Here is a 12,987-nt window from a genome sequence, read left to right as displayed (position 1 = left end):
GAGTCTTCACAGCATTTACATCTGTTTTACAGGTGGGGACTCAAATACTCAGTTTTAAGCATGCCCAATACAAAGTGGACTTTATCACCAGTTCATACTCAGTCACCTATGCGAGAGAAAAAAAAGCTCGGACGAGCTCCTGAGTGTCTCAGCCAGGAAATGCATTCAGTCGGAACCCTGTAGTCCAGTCTGGACAGAAAAGACAGTAGTGCTATTGTAAAGTGGTGGGTACTTACCCCCGCAGGCTGAAACACAAACAGACAGTACAGTGTTACTACAGCCTAAAGGCACACTAATATAAATCTCACCTCAAACACAAAGTCCCTGTCCCAACCCCAAGCCCTGAACAGGAAGATACTGCTCAGCCTGCCTGGTCTATCCTACAGCCATTAGGATGTCTGTGTGTGAGAGTGTGTGACTCCCTCTGCTGGTGTCTGTGTGTGAGAGTGTGTGACTCCCTCTGCTGGTGTCTGTGTGTGAGAGTGTGTGTCTGAGTGTGTGACTCCCACTGCTGGTGTCTGTGTGTAAGAGTGTATGACTCCCTCTGCTGGTGTCTTTGTGTAAGAGTGTATGACTCCCTCTGCTGGTGTCTTTGTGTAAGAGTGTGTGACTCCCTCTGCTGGTGTCTGTGTGTCTGAGTGTGTGACTCCCACTGCTGGTGTCTGTGTGTCTGAGTGTGTGACACTTACCGCAGTGCTGACTCATCTCTGAGCGGACATATGTGCGAATCTCATCCTCCTGGAAAAGATGGGAGCAGAGGGGACAGTGATCACAGTGTGTCCAACCCTATAACTGGTCGCTCCACAGTCTTGTGTCCAGTCCTGTTACTGCCCTGGGATGCGGAGAGACTCACCGTCATACCAGACTCCCCCTTATCTCCCTTTGGTCCATCAGGACCCAGATCGCCCTGAAATAGAGAGACACAGACCTCAGACAGCAGGAGTCACAGGGGCCCAGACATGCTCACCGGCTCTAACAAGGACTGTACAAGCGGGTCTGAACTAAACTAGCCACCTGCTAAACTCCCAGGACTAACATGTGTGGCACTACACGCGAGGGGCGTGTTCAGTGTGGAGGCGGAGCCCTGGAGCCAGGGCGACACCTTGCCTTTGGAATCACAGCTGCACACACTAATCAAAGACGAGCCGCAGCTGTGAGGGCTCTTTAAAGGCACACAGAGCACCAGCCCCCCAAAGAGGACGAGCAAGGCGACCCCGGAAGGGGAGGATCGGTACACCCTGTCCTGTGGCTCTACCGGGGCAGGCTGACCCTTTTCCACGTTTAGTGTTATTCTGGCCTCCCGCTCCCTGCCTGCTCTCCCAGACTGGACACCTCTAAACACGGCAAGCCCAGTCTGGTCCCTGCCGCCAAGCGAGTCTGCACGACAGTGCCGCGCCGCTTTACTTAATAGCGCAGTTTAGTATTTTTCCTTTTTGTTCTGTTTCCGTTTTCTCTCTGACCTCACACCAGTGCCTCCACCCCCTCAGACGGGGCGTAGACTCTAACTGGTGCGGCCGCGGCTCCTCCCTCTCCCGCCTCGCTGCACATGGGACATACGCTGGCACACATGACATTGCTACACAGCAAAGTGAATGCGCTTACTAATAAAGTGAGCTGTTGTTTTCAAGTAACTGTGTCATGAAACCACTGCAACACACAGCAAGGTCTGCTGACATGCAGAGAAATGTGTTCCTGGGGAACAGCAGCACCTCACGCCAGCGGGCTCTGTGTCAGTTCAGTGATAGCGTGAGATTTCCGAATGTGTTAACAGCTCATATCAACAGGAAGGACGTGCACTCTGTACTCTTAAAAGACCAGGTGTTTGTGTACTGAAGCTCTAATGAGGATACATGCGGAAGGAAGGTGCACATGTACAGTGGCTCCTTCCTGCACAGAGGAACCCGAGGCTCAGACAGAAGCACAGGACAGGAGTCAAACAGGAAGACTGCAGCTCACCTGCTCGCCTCGGTCTCCTGGTATGCCTGGGATTCCCCTGGGGCCCACCATCGAGGGCCCTGGAGGGCCACGCTCACCCTGAATTGGAAAATGTATTAAACACACTGTACATTATACACGTTATACTTCCTTTCATTGCCAGCTCAGAGCAGGCGAAAGAGTGCCCTGCCTGCTGGGAGTGAACACAATTGGCAAGCGGAGGGCCGGACAGTCTGGCTTGGGCGTGCCGGTCTGCTCCACAGGGACTGCAGCTGGCCTTGGCGTCTGGTGGATTGTATGGGACTGGAGCTGAAGGGGACAGCCAGAGAGCAGAGCTGTGCTGCAGTGGGCTGGGAAACTGGATTCAGGCTGGACTAGGGTGTGAATGAAGGCTGAAAGGGATCTGAAGGTTTCTAGGAAAACTGATCTGGGCCTGGAGGTAGTGCTCAAGAAGAGATCCTAGTCTTGATCCAGCCTAGGGCTGTGGACTGACTGTGACTGACTATGAAGCCTTTACTGCTCTTGAGCTACGCCTGTGTTGTGGCAACCTGCTGTCTGAAGTTAGAAGAGGACAGAGATGTGCGATACCTTCTCTCCTTGCAGCCCCTCAGGGCCTTTCATCCCAGCAGGCCCCTGGGGTCCAGTCAGTCCAGGTAGGCCATCATTGCCCCTGGGTCCAGGGGGGCCGGGCACACCGGGGGGGCCCTGCACACAGGAGAGAGCACAGGGATCACAAGGAGAAGGGGCTGAACGCGACCGGAGAGACGGAGACAGTAGATAAAGGATCACTGCCCCCCTCAGGGGCTCAACTCACCCTCTCGCCCTTCTCTCCCTGTGCGCCCTTTGGGCCCTGCAGCCCATCAAACCCCCTGTCACCCTGCAGAGACACACAGAGCAGCTCTGAGCCTGCGGGAACGCCACGCACACACCCTCCTCTCTCCCCACGCAGCTACTCATCTCTCTGATAGCCTTCATCCAAGCAAGCTCTCCCCCCCCCTTACCTTGGGGCCAATCAGTCCCTCCTTCCCAGGTGTCCCCGTGACTCCTGGGGCCCCCACCTCCCCCTGGAAGAGAAAGTGAACAGTGCAGAGCTGACCGCTGGAGTAAAGTCACAAGCACAGCTGGAAAAGGATCTCCAGCATCAACACTTTGGAGGATATAAACAGAATATGTAACAATATATTTATTATTTAAAGATAATAATAGTGCATTTAATAGTGCAATAAACAATCACATTAAATTATTTATTTTTATATATATTAATGTATTAACCCTGTCCAGACCCCAGGCATCTGCACAGGATGGCTTACCGACTCTCCCTTCCTCCCAGGCAGGCCAGGCCGTCCTGAGATCCCTGTGTCACCCTAAAAACAGCAGAGCACACGACACAGAGTTATAGACTCACTGCAGGGGAGAGCACACGACAGAGTTATAGACTCACTGCAGACTGAAAGCACTTATACAAACACAGAGTTAAAAACAGGCTCTGCAGAGCACAGGGGTCATGACACAGTGTAGTGGATAAGGCACAGTGTAGTGGAGTCGGGAATAAAACCAGTGTCCCCTGACTCTGGAATCTGACTTCTCCATAGCCAAGGGGAAAATCAGGCTTATTACACAGTCTGAGCTGCAGGGATAAAAACACACATCAACAAACACAGACGGCAGCAGCACAGTCTCTCTCACCTTGTCACCCTTCAGACCATCAGTCCCACAAGCACCCTTGGGGCCCCGGTCTCCCTGGAAAACAGACAGACAGGTGTCAGTCAGACGGCTCTTCAGTCAGACAGACAGGCTGTCAGTTAGATGGGTTTTCAGTCAGACAGACAGGCTGTCAGTTAGACAGGTCTTCAGTCAGACAGACAGGCTGTCAGTTAGACAGGTCTTCAGTCAGACAGGTCATCAGTTTGACGGGTCTTCAGTCAGACAGACAGGCTGTCAGTTACAGGTCTTCAGTCAGACAGACGGGTCTTCAGTCAGACAGACAGGCTGTCAGTCAGACGGGTCTTCAGTCAGACAGACAGGCTGTCAGTCAGACGGGTCTTCAGTCAGACAGACAGGCTGTCAGTCAGACGGGTCTTCAGTCAGACAGACAGGCTGTCAGTTAGATGGGTTTTCAGTCACACAGGTTATCAGTCAGACAGGCAGATACGTATTGAGTAAGGCAAACAAACACATCTTCATGCAGATGGTCAGTCATATAGTCAGTTAAGTAAAGCAAAATCAGAGAAATAGTCAGGCAGATAGTCAGTCAGTTGGACTATCAGGCAGGAAGTCAGTTGGGCGCTATCCTGTACTGTATATCTGTCGGTTTTAGGATATCCCAATCTATTATTAGGTACACAGAGAGCAGAAATTTCTGTCCAGCTGGGGTTTCTGTTACCACACAGACACAGAAAAACAGACAGACCTTGACTCCTCTTAGTCCCATGATCCCAATCTCTCCCTTCTCTCCTCTTGGTCCCGGGAAACCGTCTTTTCCTGGTTCACCCTGAAAAGGCACAGAAACACTTTACAATAAAGAGAGAATTTACACTGAGCTAGAGTGCCATTACAACATTACAACAGTGTATAGAAATATTCCTGTTATAGTCCTGTTATTTTGGGGAGCTATGGGAACAGTGCAGTAGACCAGTCTGTTATAATAGGGGCTTCAGTCCCAGTACAGTAGAACAGTCTGTTACAATACGAGCTACAGTCCCAGTGCAGTAGACCAGTCTGTTACAATAGGAGCTACAGTCCCAGTACAGTAGAACAGTCCTGTTACAATAGGAGCTTCAGTCCCAGTGCAGTAGATCAGTCTGTTACAATAGGAGCTACAGTCCCAGTACAGTAGACCAGTCTGTTGCAATAGGAGCTACAGTCCCAGTACAGTAGAACAGTCCTGTTACAATAGGAGCTACAGTCCCAGTGCAGTAGAACAGTCCTGATACAATAGGGGCTACAGTCCCAGTGCAGTAGAACAGTCCTGATACAATAGGGGCTACAGTCCCAGTGCAGTAGAACAGTCTGTTACAATAGGAGCTACAGTCCCAGTACAGTAGAACAGTCCTGTTACAATAGGAGCTACAGTCCCAGTGCAGTAGACCAGTCCTGATACAATAGGGGCTACAGTCCCAGTGCAGTAGAACAGTCTGTTACAATAGGAGCTACAGTCCCAGTACAGTAGAACAGTCTGTTACAATAGGAGCTACAATCCCAGTGCAGTAGAACAGTCCTGATACAATAGGGGCTACAGTCCCAGTGCAGTAGCAGCAGTGAAGAAGAAGAAAGGAATTATTACTCACAGGCTCTCCAGGGATTCCTGGCTGCCCTGCCTCTCCCTGTATACAGAACACACAGGTACAGTCTCTCAGTGCCACAGGCTGCCTACCTTTGTCATTCATGCAGGGTTCAGTTTTTAATTTTCTCTCCCTTTTTATTTCAGCTTTTCTTTACCTTTTTCCTACACTTTCTTTTTCTACTTTTGTAAACTAATTTATTATCAGTGAATAAATTAATACAAGTTTAGACATGAACGTTCAATTCAATTCAATTTATTTTTATATAGCACCTTTCACAACAAGGTTGCTCCAAGGCATTTAAAGTGGGAGACAGCAGGTGAGCCCTAGTGCTCCCAGTCAGCTCTGGACTCGAGAAACAGACAGTGAAGATTTGAGCACCAGGCTGCTGTCCCCGTCAGTCAGCTGTGTTCACACTAGTGCACAGGAAGCATCTAGAACAGAAGCCACCAGATTCTCTGAATTACAGCGTCAGTGAAAAACCTTTACCATCCCTGCAATATGGTACTACTAAACCAGGACTACCCATCTTGGTGAACTTATTACTGTATTTAAATCAAACTGTAATTTAGCCCAATACAAGATGAACCCCGAGAAGCTTGTTGAGAGAACGGCACTGATCAAAAGAATGGGGGTCACCTTCTGTCCGCCAGGTCCACGGGCTCCCTGGAACCCCATGGAGCCCCTCTCGCCTGCCTCACCCTTCGGACCCTGTGGAGACAGAACAGCTCAGGTCACCCGTCTAGGAGTCTGTTCAGTCGCCTTCTGACCCCAGCGTGAGAGAGACCCAGCAGAAAAGCCCTGTGCTCCGGATCGCAGGAGGGGACTTGTGAGTGAAGATGTGGGGACACTCCCGAAGAGTTTTCAAGAGGAAGAGCTGCTGCATCTGCAGGAACCTGCTAGTGCCTATTGCACCATGATATAACTGCCGCCCTGCGAGACAGTTCATGCACAAGACATCGGTCATACCTGTTCATACGATCAAAGAGCCAACCCCCATCATCCTCACCTGCTGCCCTGGTGGTCCTTCCTCACCCTTCACCCCCTTCTCCCCCTGCAGGCCCTTCGGGCCCCGTTCGCCCTGCAACACAGACACGTGTGACCCCAGGTGACCCTCAGATGACCCCAGGTAACCTCTGGTACTCAGTAGAGCTCAAAACAGACACAGCAGTGCACTCCGTTGACATCTAATTACAAAAGACTGGATTCAGAGCACTGAACTTCAACACATGAAGAAAAAAACTGCAACTGAATGTAAATACATAAGATTATAAAATCGTCCCTGTTGTATCACAGAGTTTTCCACAGAGGTGGCAAGCAGACACCCATAGCAGGGCATCTCAACCTTTTCCAGGTTCTGTGCATTGTGTGCTCTTGTACACACAGTACTCGAAGAACAGAAAAGCAAATAAATGCACATATACTGTCTTTTATGGGCTCAACAAGGAGCTTAACTCACAAAGAGCCGTTAAGTATTTAAACTGCAGAGGCTCAGACTGCTGTGAAAGTCCTGGCTCTGTCCACCCCTCCATCACTCCTGAAACCGGGTGACACTCACATTCTCGCCTTTGTTGCCCCGGGGTCCTGCCGGTCCGCTGACTGACACCGTGTCGCCCTGCGTTAGACACACAGAGGCACAGTTACAGTCCCGCTTGTCCAAGAGCATGTGACTCAGGGGTGCCACCATCTGCTGTGCATCAAAGGCTCGGACAGCATGAGCAGACACTGGTCCTGTCGCAAACCCTAAGCACAGCTTTCAGACAGGGCTCAGCTTCTGCAAACACCCACATTCCCGGGGAGCTTCTGGGTTCGTCGACAGGTGTGTGTGTTAGGAGTGGCTTAACAACTGAGCAAGGGTTCAGCATACAGTGACCAGTTTACAACAGGGACTTAGCTCAGATGGGATGTAGCGATCGTGCAGGTACCTTGTCTCCTTTTTCACCTAAGGGCCCAACGTCGCCCTGGAGCAACACAAAAAGAATTCAGTGTCACCACAGTGTCTCAGGTCACACTGCTGTGACACAGAAGTGACACAGAACTGCTGTAGATTCACTAGTCATGACATCTACTCCTCTCATGCCCAGTCTACTCCTGACCAGCACGTATTACAAGTGTTACTAAACATTTGTTACCACAGAACCTGGAATTCAAATGCGAGAGAGCAGATCGACTGTTGCTCTTACCTTCTCCCCCCTCTCTCCTCGACTGCCTGGCGGGCCCTGGAACACACAGGAGAGTCACTGCAACCGCTGGCCACGTATAGTGTAACACAGTAATAACAGTGTAATACAGGTGTAAGGCAAGACAGTGACAGTAAGACAGTGGGATTTCCAAAGCTTTTGGCTATAGACCAGAACATGACAACACTAGAATGCAGAAATGACACTAGGCAGTATGACAGCGCGTCTGGAGAACTAGCTGCGGCGCACTCAGAGTCAGAGTCATTCACAGCATCTGCCCTGCAGCACAGAGCTGTGATGAGCTGTGATGTGTGACAGAAATCAGCAAGAGAATAATTACTGTGGGTCCTCTCTCTCCATCCAGGCCAGGCCTGCCCTCTTCTCCCTGCAGCAGAAAGATTCGATCAATCTTCACTACCATCAGGCAACAAATACAGACTGCTGGGATACAGACAATACCATTCAGCACAAAAACTTTCAGAAAAGGTTTCTGCTCAGAAGTCTTCATGGAGAGCTGGGCTTAGTAGAGAAAACCAACCTAAAGGAAAGCAGTGCAGTACCTCCCCTTTGCTACCTTCCACCCACCTGTATCTTGATGTGCTATCGCCTCAGTAACAGGAGAGGTTACACAAGGAAAAGAGGCAGCGGTGGTACAGTACACTGAATCTACACTACAAGGCCTCAACCGGCTGTCCAAATCATGTCAATTAATTCATCAGTTAATGAATGAGTTTGATAAGTAGCGTACCCGGCTACCCTGGTCTCCCCTCTCTCCCCGTGGTCCTGGCAGACCGACTCCCACATCTCCCTGATGGGGGAACAGAAAGGCAGCAGAAAAAATCATTCTTGTAAGACAGACAGATAGAAAATCAACGATTAACAAAATAAAGATCTTCTCTTGCTCATGAAGACTGATCTCTCTAAGGCCCCTCCTGGACTCTGCCTCTTGCATGTTGAAACTCTTTCATAGAGCTGGCCAACGTTCTGAATTACAAACACACTCGTGGGTTCAGCACTCAGTCACCTCCAGCCCTCAATCAGACAGCAGCACATGGAGCATGGCTGGACACGGCCTAGAATCAGCTCCCTCTGCCTCATGTGTGACTCTTTCAGTGTGATTCAGGGCTTGAGCCTTGCGACTGTGTTGAGAGCGCTCAGTGCGTTTACCATGTCCACATGGTGCAGGAGCAAAATGCAGACTCACCTTGTCTCCCTTCGGCCCTGCAGGTCCTGAAGAGCCCTGAGAGAAAAGCAAGGCACAGTTTAGAGTCTGGCACTGCATTGGGCTTGGAACCCGTGAACCCCACTGCCTTGAGAGGTACAGCATGTAATGATTTAATAGCTGGATGTCATAATTTATGCATTCTAGAATCTAAGATTATTTGAACACTTATGGCCAGTGAGAAAACGCAAAGTGATAAAAACTGTTGCTAGACCACATTTTTACCACTTGATAAATGCTTTGTAATTAAAATTTCTGGTACGTAAGTTGGTCTTGTTAGTGTTTAGAAAATGTTAATAAATGCTATAATACAAACCTCAAAAAGGAGCTAACTCTACTGGAAGTGTAGATGCCCATAATTCATAAATCATTCTCCACCACACTAAGTTACAATTTTCTAAAAAGGAAAGAAAGCTCACAACATTTGACCTACCAACAGGAAACACCAGGGGACAGTGTGGAGTAGTGCTAAGGTTTGTGGAAGCAGAACAATCTCAGTTCACATTGTGGATCACAAATTCCACCACCAACTGTCTGGCCTGCAGACAGCACCGCTCGGTGCACGAGAATATAGCTGTACCCCAGTTCCAGATGTGTGGGCACCAGCACCTCTGGAGAGTTTACCAGTGTTGGGGGGGCACACAGCTGAAGGGTTCACCAGTGTTGGGGCTGGAGAGTTCACCAGTGTCAGGGGAGCACACAGCTGGAGGGATCACCAGTGTTGGGGGGCACGAGCACCTCTGGAGAGTTCACCAGTGTCAGGGGAGCACACAGCTGGAGGGATCACCAGGGCACACAGCCAGGCACCAGGTGAGTCTTGCAGTCTCAGATCCCCCCTGCTGACCCGCCCAACTTCTGAAGGACATCACTGTCACCTGAGGCAACCCCAGGAGGTGGATTGGACACTTTCCACATTCTTAGTGGGTTTTTTTAGTAAGAAAAAAACAAAAGAGGTGGAAACGGTGTGCAGGAGAGTGACCGCGGAGTCCAGACCGGTATGGGAGACTCACCGCCAGCCCAGAGGGTCCTGGGGGCCCGGGCTGCCCTGTGTTTCCGTCTCGTCCCGGGAATCCCTGCAGGCCCTGCGCACACAGAACATACACAGCAGACGTGGAGTCATGCCAGGGAGGGGTCCAGAGGGAATTTCACAGAACTGCAGTAAAGCACTTCAGAGAACAGTTTCACATAAGTGGAGGCCAAATAGCCCATCCTCTCAGGATTCAGGTGGGCACAGTGCCCCTCTTACCCTCTCTCCCAGGGGTCCTGGGGGACCGGGCTGCCCTGTCTCTCCCCTCAGCCCTGGCAGCCCAGGGTTCCCTGCGATGCCTTGGGGCCCTGGGGGACCAGAGGGACCAGGAAGTCCTGGGTCACCCTGGAAAAACACAACAGCAGTACAGTGCAGGAGTACTGTGGTATCACTGTCCGTCCATTAGTCCTAATCAGGAACAGTACAGAGCTCCTGTAATGACTCAGGAACAGTACAGAGCTCCTTGAATGACTCAGGAACAGTACACTGCTCCTGTAATGACCCAGGAACAGTACAGAGCTCCTGTAATGCTTCAGGAACAGTACAGAGCTCCTGTAATGCTTCAGGAACAGTACACAGCTCCTGTAATGACCCAGGAACAGTACAGAGCTCCTGTAATGACACAGGAACAGTACAGAGCTCCTGTAATGCTTCAGGAACAGTACAGAGTTCCTGTAATGACCCAGGAACAGTACAGAGCTCCTGTCATGACTCAGGAACAGTACAGAGGTCCTGTCATGACTCAGGAACAGTACAGAGCTCCTGTAATAACTCAGGAACAGTACAGAGCTCCTGTCATGACTCAGGATCAGTAGAGTGCTCCAGTAATGACACTCACCTTTAATCCCTGAGGTCCAGGTTGGCCTGTGGGTCCAGGCAGTCCCACTCCCCTCTCTCCCTGGAACACACCCAGGAACAACAATGTCGCGTCACAATATATCGCACTATTGCAACACAGAATGTCCCACTGTGACATGACAATATACTGTATCACAAGAAGCCTGAACCATCCATCACTGACCTTGTCTCCTTTGGGTCCAGGCTCTCCTTTTGCTCCCTGAGACACAGAGACAGGCTCATTAGCTCACATCACAGCCACCTCTCCCAGTATGCCAGTGCAGGCACCAGCACAAGTCCCAGCTCACAGCCCAGCAACAGGCACCACCTCCGGCAGCCCTGGGCTCTCAAACATTTCTAAAACTGTGCAAACCTGTGTCCTTTTCTGTATCGTTACCTGGCTACTGGCAGCTTTACAGTATGTTGTCACCAGCATGTACGTGCACACATTCGAATGCTCTTACCTGAGCTAAGAGCATAAGGAAGGCTAAAAAGGCTATTCGGCCCATTATCCTGTTCGGCAGTAATAAATGCTGTTGTCCTGTACTGCTCCCTCACCTGCGCTTCACTGTGTAACAGGACTGGTGAAGCTTTGTGAGCTTTGTAAAAGAATTCAGATTGTTAGTTATGTCTCTAAAATGTTTGATTTATTAGTCAGTCCACTCACATCTTCTCCCGGCTCTCCAGCTTCCCCCGAGTCTCCCTGAAAAACACATAAGCAGACAGGTTTCAGACACCCTGACACTGAGCTTGCAGAAGAGTGCCAGTCAGACAGGAAGCAAGAGCATAACACCATCCAAAAACATCCAGCTGAGTAACAAGGAGAGGCTGCTCAGAACCCAGCACTGCTTGTCGCTTACTGGCTTGAGAATCTCATCTAGCGGTTTCCTGAAGAAGCTGGACTGTTGATTGCAGAGCTCCATAACTGTAAAGAACAGTGCCTCCTCTTCACAGGAGAGGCCCTAATCCTAACCCTAGCCCTGAATGCACACCCTGTAATTTCCAATAGTGATCCCGGACCTGTGCTTTTCTGCAGGTTCTGACTTTGTCAATACATTTAATTTTAAAAACTGTGCAGTCTGCTCTGTCACAGACTAAGAGCTTCAGTTTGTTTAGCCAGCCCGTGTGTGAGAAGCAGCTGTCCTGCTCACTCTTCTCAGATCTCTGGACAGCTCTGCCCTTTCAGAAATGTGATGCACAGTCTTCACAGCAAGGTCTTACTAAAGCTCTGGATAATTAAAGTAAATAAATGACTTTGTTTATGCTAGAAGACAATAACAACAGTGTTAAAAGCCACCTGTCTTCACACTGTAATTATAATGACTTTTACCATCAGCATCATTGATATTGGTAGAGACACTGTTCTTACCCTCTCTCCTTTGTTCCCAGGAACTCCTTTATCTCCCTTTTCACCCTGAAATTAAAAAAGCAATTAACAAAGCGTAACACAAAAACCGGACTAATGAAAACTAGTTACAGGACGGCACAGTGGTTTGATGGGGAGCAACGCTGCTTCTGTGCTCTTGGATGTGGCTCCTGCCATTTCAGAGTTTGGATGTTCTCCCTGTGTTCTCAAAGTCAGTGGTGTCTCTAAACTGCCCTTGTGTGTGGCCTGTGGTGGACCGGGCCTGTGGTCCTGCACTGTGTCCTCTGTCTGCTGTGCTCTTGCCAAGCCAAGCATAAAAAACCAGAAGCCTTTGACAAGCAAAGCTGGCAGCTGAGCTTTTCCCTTCACAGCACTGGGCGCAGTTTAAACAGGTTGGTCCAGTTGCAGGAATCACTGCAGAGTCCAATCATGAAGGGACTGGAGGCCTGCTAAGATCAAAGTACAGCAGCAGAATGGGATGAACATGGCTGCCTACCCGTGTGCTCGGGAGACAGCTGCTCTGTCCTTGGCCCAGCCCCCCTTTCCCCACTGAACTCTCACCTGCTCCCCGGGGAGACCCCTCTCGCCCGACAACCCTGGCAGAACCAAACCTGCAGACCCCTGGAAAGACAAGCCCGTGTTTATCACATGTTCATGTTAAGTCCAGTATCTTTCATAGTGGCAGTAATCTGTGATCCAGTGCCATTCTAACATGCTCCTGAGGATGAGGACACCAGCTGCGAACGTCTCACTCTTACCTTCTCTCCTTTCGGTCCCTGAGGGCCCACTATGGACTGCAGAGAAAGGAGAGAGCAGGAAGGGAGTGTTGGTTAGATGTTTGCCTGTTATATTCATGAATAACTCCTTCTCCTGCTGCTTCTCCTCTTATTTAGATCTGCAGATGCTTTTCTATGTGGAAGGCGTCTGGGGCAGCACTACAGTATGTATCTGGTTACAGTCTGGCCACGGGCTGGCCTGCCGAATCAAATCAACAGCACCAAGACCAAAGCAGCAGGAACCCAGGAACAGGCAAATCCGTCTTTTTCTTCACGAGGGTGTGGAAGACAACAGGCAGCTCTAAGGACAGTGTCTTTCCTTCAGCGCAGTGACATTTCTAAAGCAGCTGGACACATGCGTCA

General features: G+C 50.2%; 1 protein-coding gene across 6 annotated transcripts in view; it reads right to left on the bottom strand.

Moving 5' to 3' along the window:
- Nucleotides 1-75: 75 nt before the first annotated feature.
- col7a1 (collagen, type VII, alpha 1) overlaps nucleotides 76-12,987 on the bottom strand; it is a 68,931-nt gene continuing 56,019 nt past the window's right edge. For 2 of the 6 annotated variants that reach the window (XM_069189665.1, XM_069189664.1), the window contains exons 97-123: nucleotides 12,607-12,642; nucleotides 12,410-12,469; nucleotides 11,852-11,896; nucleotides 11,150-11,185; nucleotides 10,667-10,702; nucleotides 10,484-10,543; nucleotides 9,865-9,990; nucleotides 9,629-9,700; nucleotides 8,601-8,636; nucleotides 8,145-8,204; nucleotides 7,737-7,781; nucleotides 7,400-7,435; nucleotides 7,142-7,177; nucleotides 6,775-6,831; nucleotides 6,226-6,297; nucleotides 5,856-5,927; nucleotides 5,223-5,258; nucleotides 4,346-4,426; nucleotides 3,622-3,675; nucleotides 3,246-3,299; nucleotides 2,937-2,999; nucleotides 2,750-2,812; nucleotides 2,524-2,640; nucleotides 1,957-2,034; nucleotides 854-907; nucleotides 690-738; nucleotides 76-245 (exon numbers count right to left, since the gene is read on the bottom strand). In XM_069189665.1, coding sequence (XP_069045766.1) covers nucleotides 166-245; nucleotides 690-738; nucleotides 854-907; nucleotides 1,957-2,034; nucleotides 2,524-2,640; nucleotides 2,750-2,812; nucleotides 2,937-2,999; nucleotides 3,246-3,299; nucleotides 3,622-3,675; nucleotides 4,346-4,426; nucleotides 5,223-5,258; nucleotides 5,856-5,927; nucleotides 6,226-6,297; nucleotides 6,775-6,831; nucleotides 7,142-7,177; nucleotides 7,400-7,435; nucleotides 7,737-7,781; nucleotides 8,145-8,204; nucleotides 8,601-8,636; nucleotides 9,629-9,700; nucleotides 9,865-9,990; nucleotides 10,484-10,543; nucleotides 10,667-10,702; nucleotides 11,150-11,185; nucleotides 11,852-11,896; nucleotides 12,410-12,469; nucleotides 12,607-12,642 — 1,614 coding nt within the window. In that variant the 3' untranslated portion in view covers nucleotides 76-165. Of the gene's footprint in view, nucleotides 246-689; nucleotides 739-853; nucleotides 908-1,956; nucleotides 2,035-2,523; nucleotides 2,641-2,749; nucleotides 2,813-2,936; nucleotides 3,000-3,245; nucleotides 3,300-3,621; nucleotides 3,676-4,345; nucleotides 4,427-5,222; nucleotides 5,259-5,488; nucleotides 5,651-5,855; nucleotides 5,928-6,225; nucleotides 6,298-6,774; nucleotides 6,832-7,141; nucleotides 7,178-7,399; nucleotides 7,436-7,736; nucleotides 7,782-8,144; nucleotides 8,205-8,600; nucleotides 8,637-9,198; nucleotides 9,494-9,628; nucleotides 9,701-9,864; nucleotides 9,991-10,483; nucleotides 10,544-10,666; nucleotides 10,703-11,148; nucleotides 11,186-11,851; nucleotides 12,298-12,409; nucleotides 12,470-12,606; nucleotides 12,643-12,987 lie in introns of those variants that run through there. The other 4 variants (XR_011189513.1, XR_011189514.1, XR_011189515.1 and 1 more) reach the window with 4 other exon arrangements.

The sequence above is a fragment of the Lepisosteus oculatus genome, chromosome 4, assembly GCF_040954835.1.
Source record: "Lepisosteus oculatus isolate fLepOcu1 chromosome 4, fLepOcu1.hap2, whole genome shotgun sequence".
Taxonomy (NCBI): Eukaryota; Metazoa; Chordata; class Actinopteri; order Semionotiformes; family Lepisosteidae; genus Lepisosteus; species Lepisosteus oculatus.
This window is presented reverse-complemented; position numbering and strand designations above follow the sequence as displayed.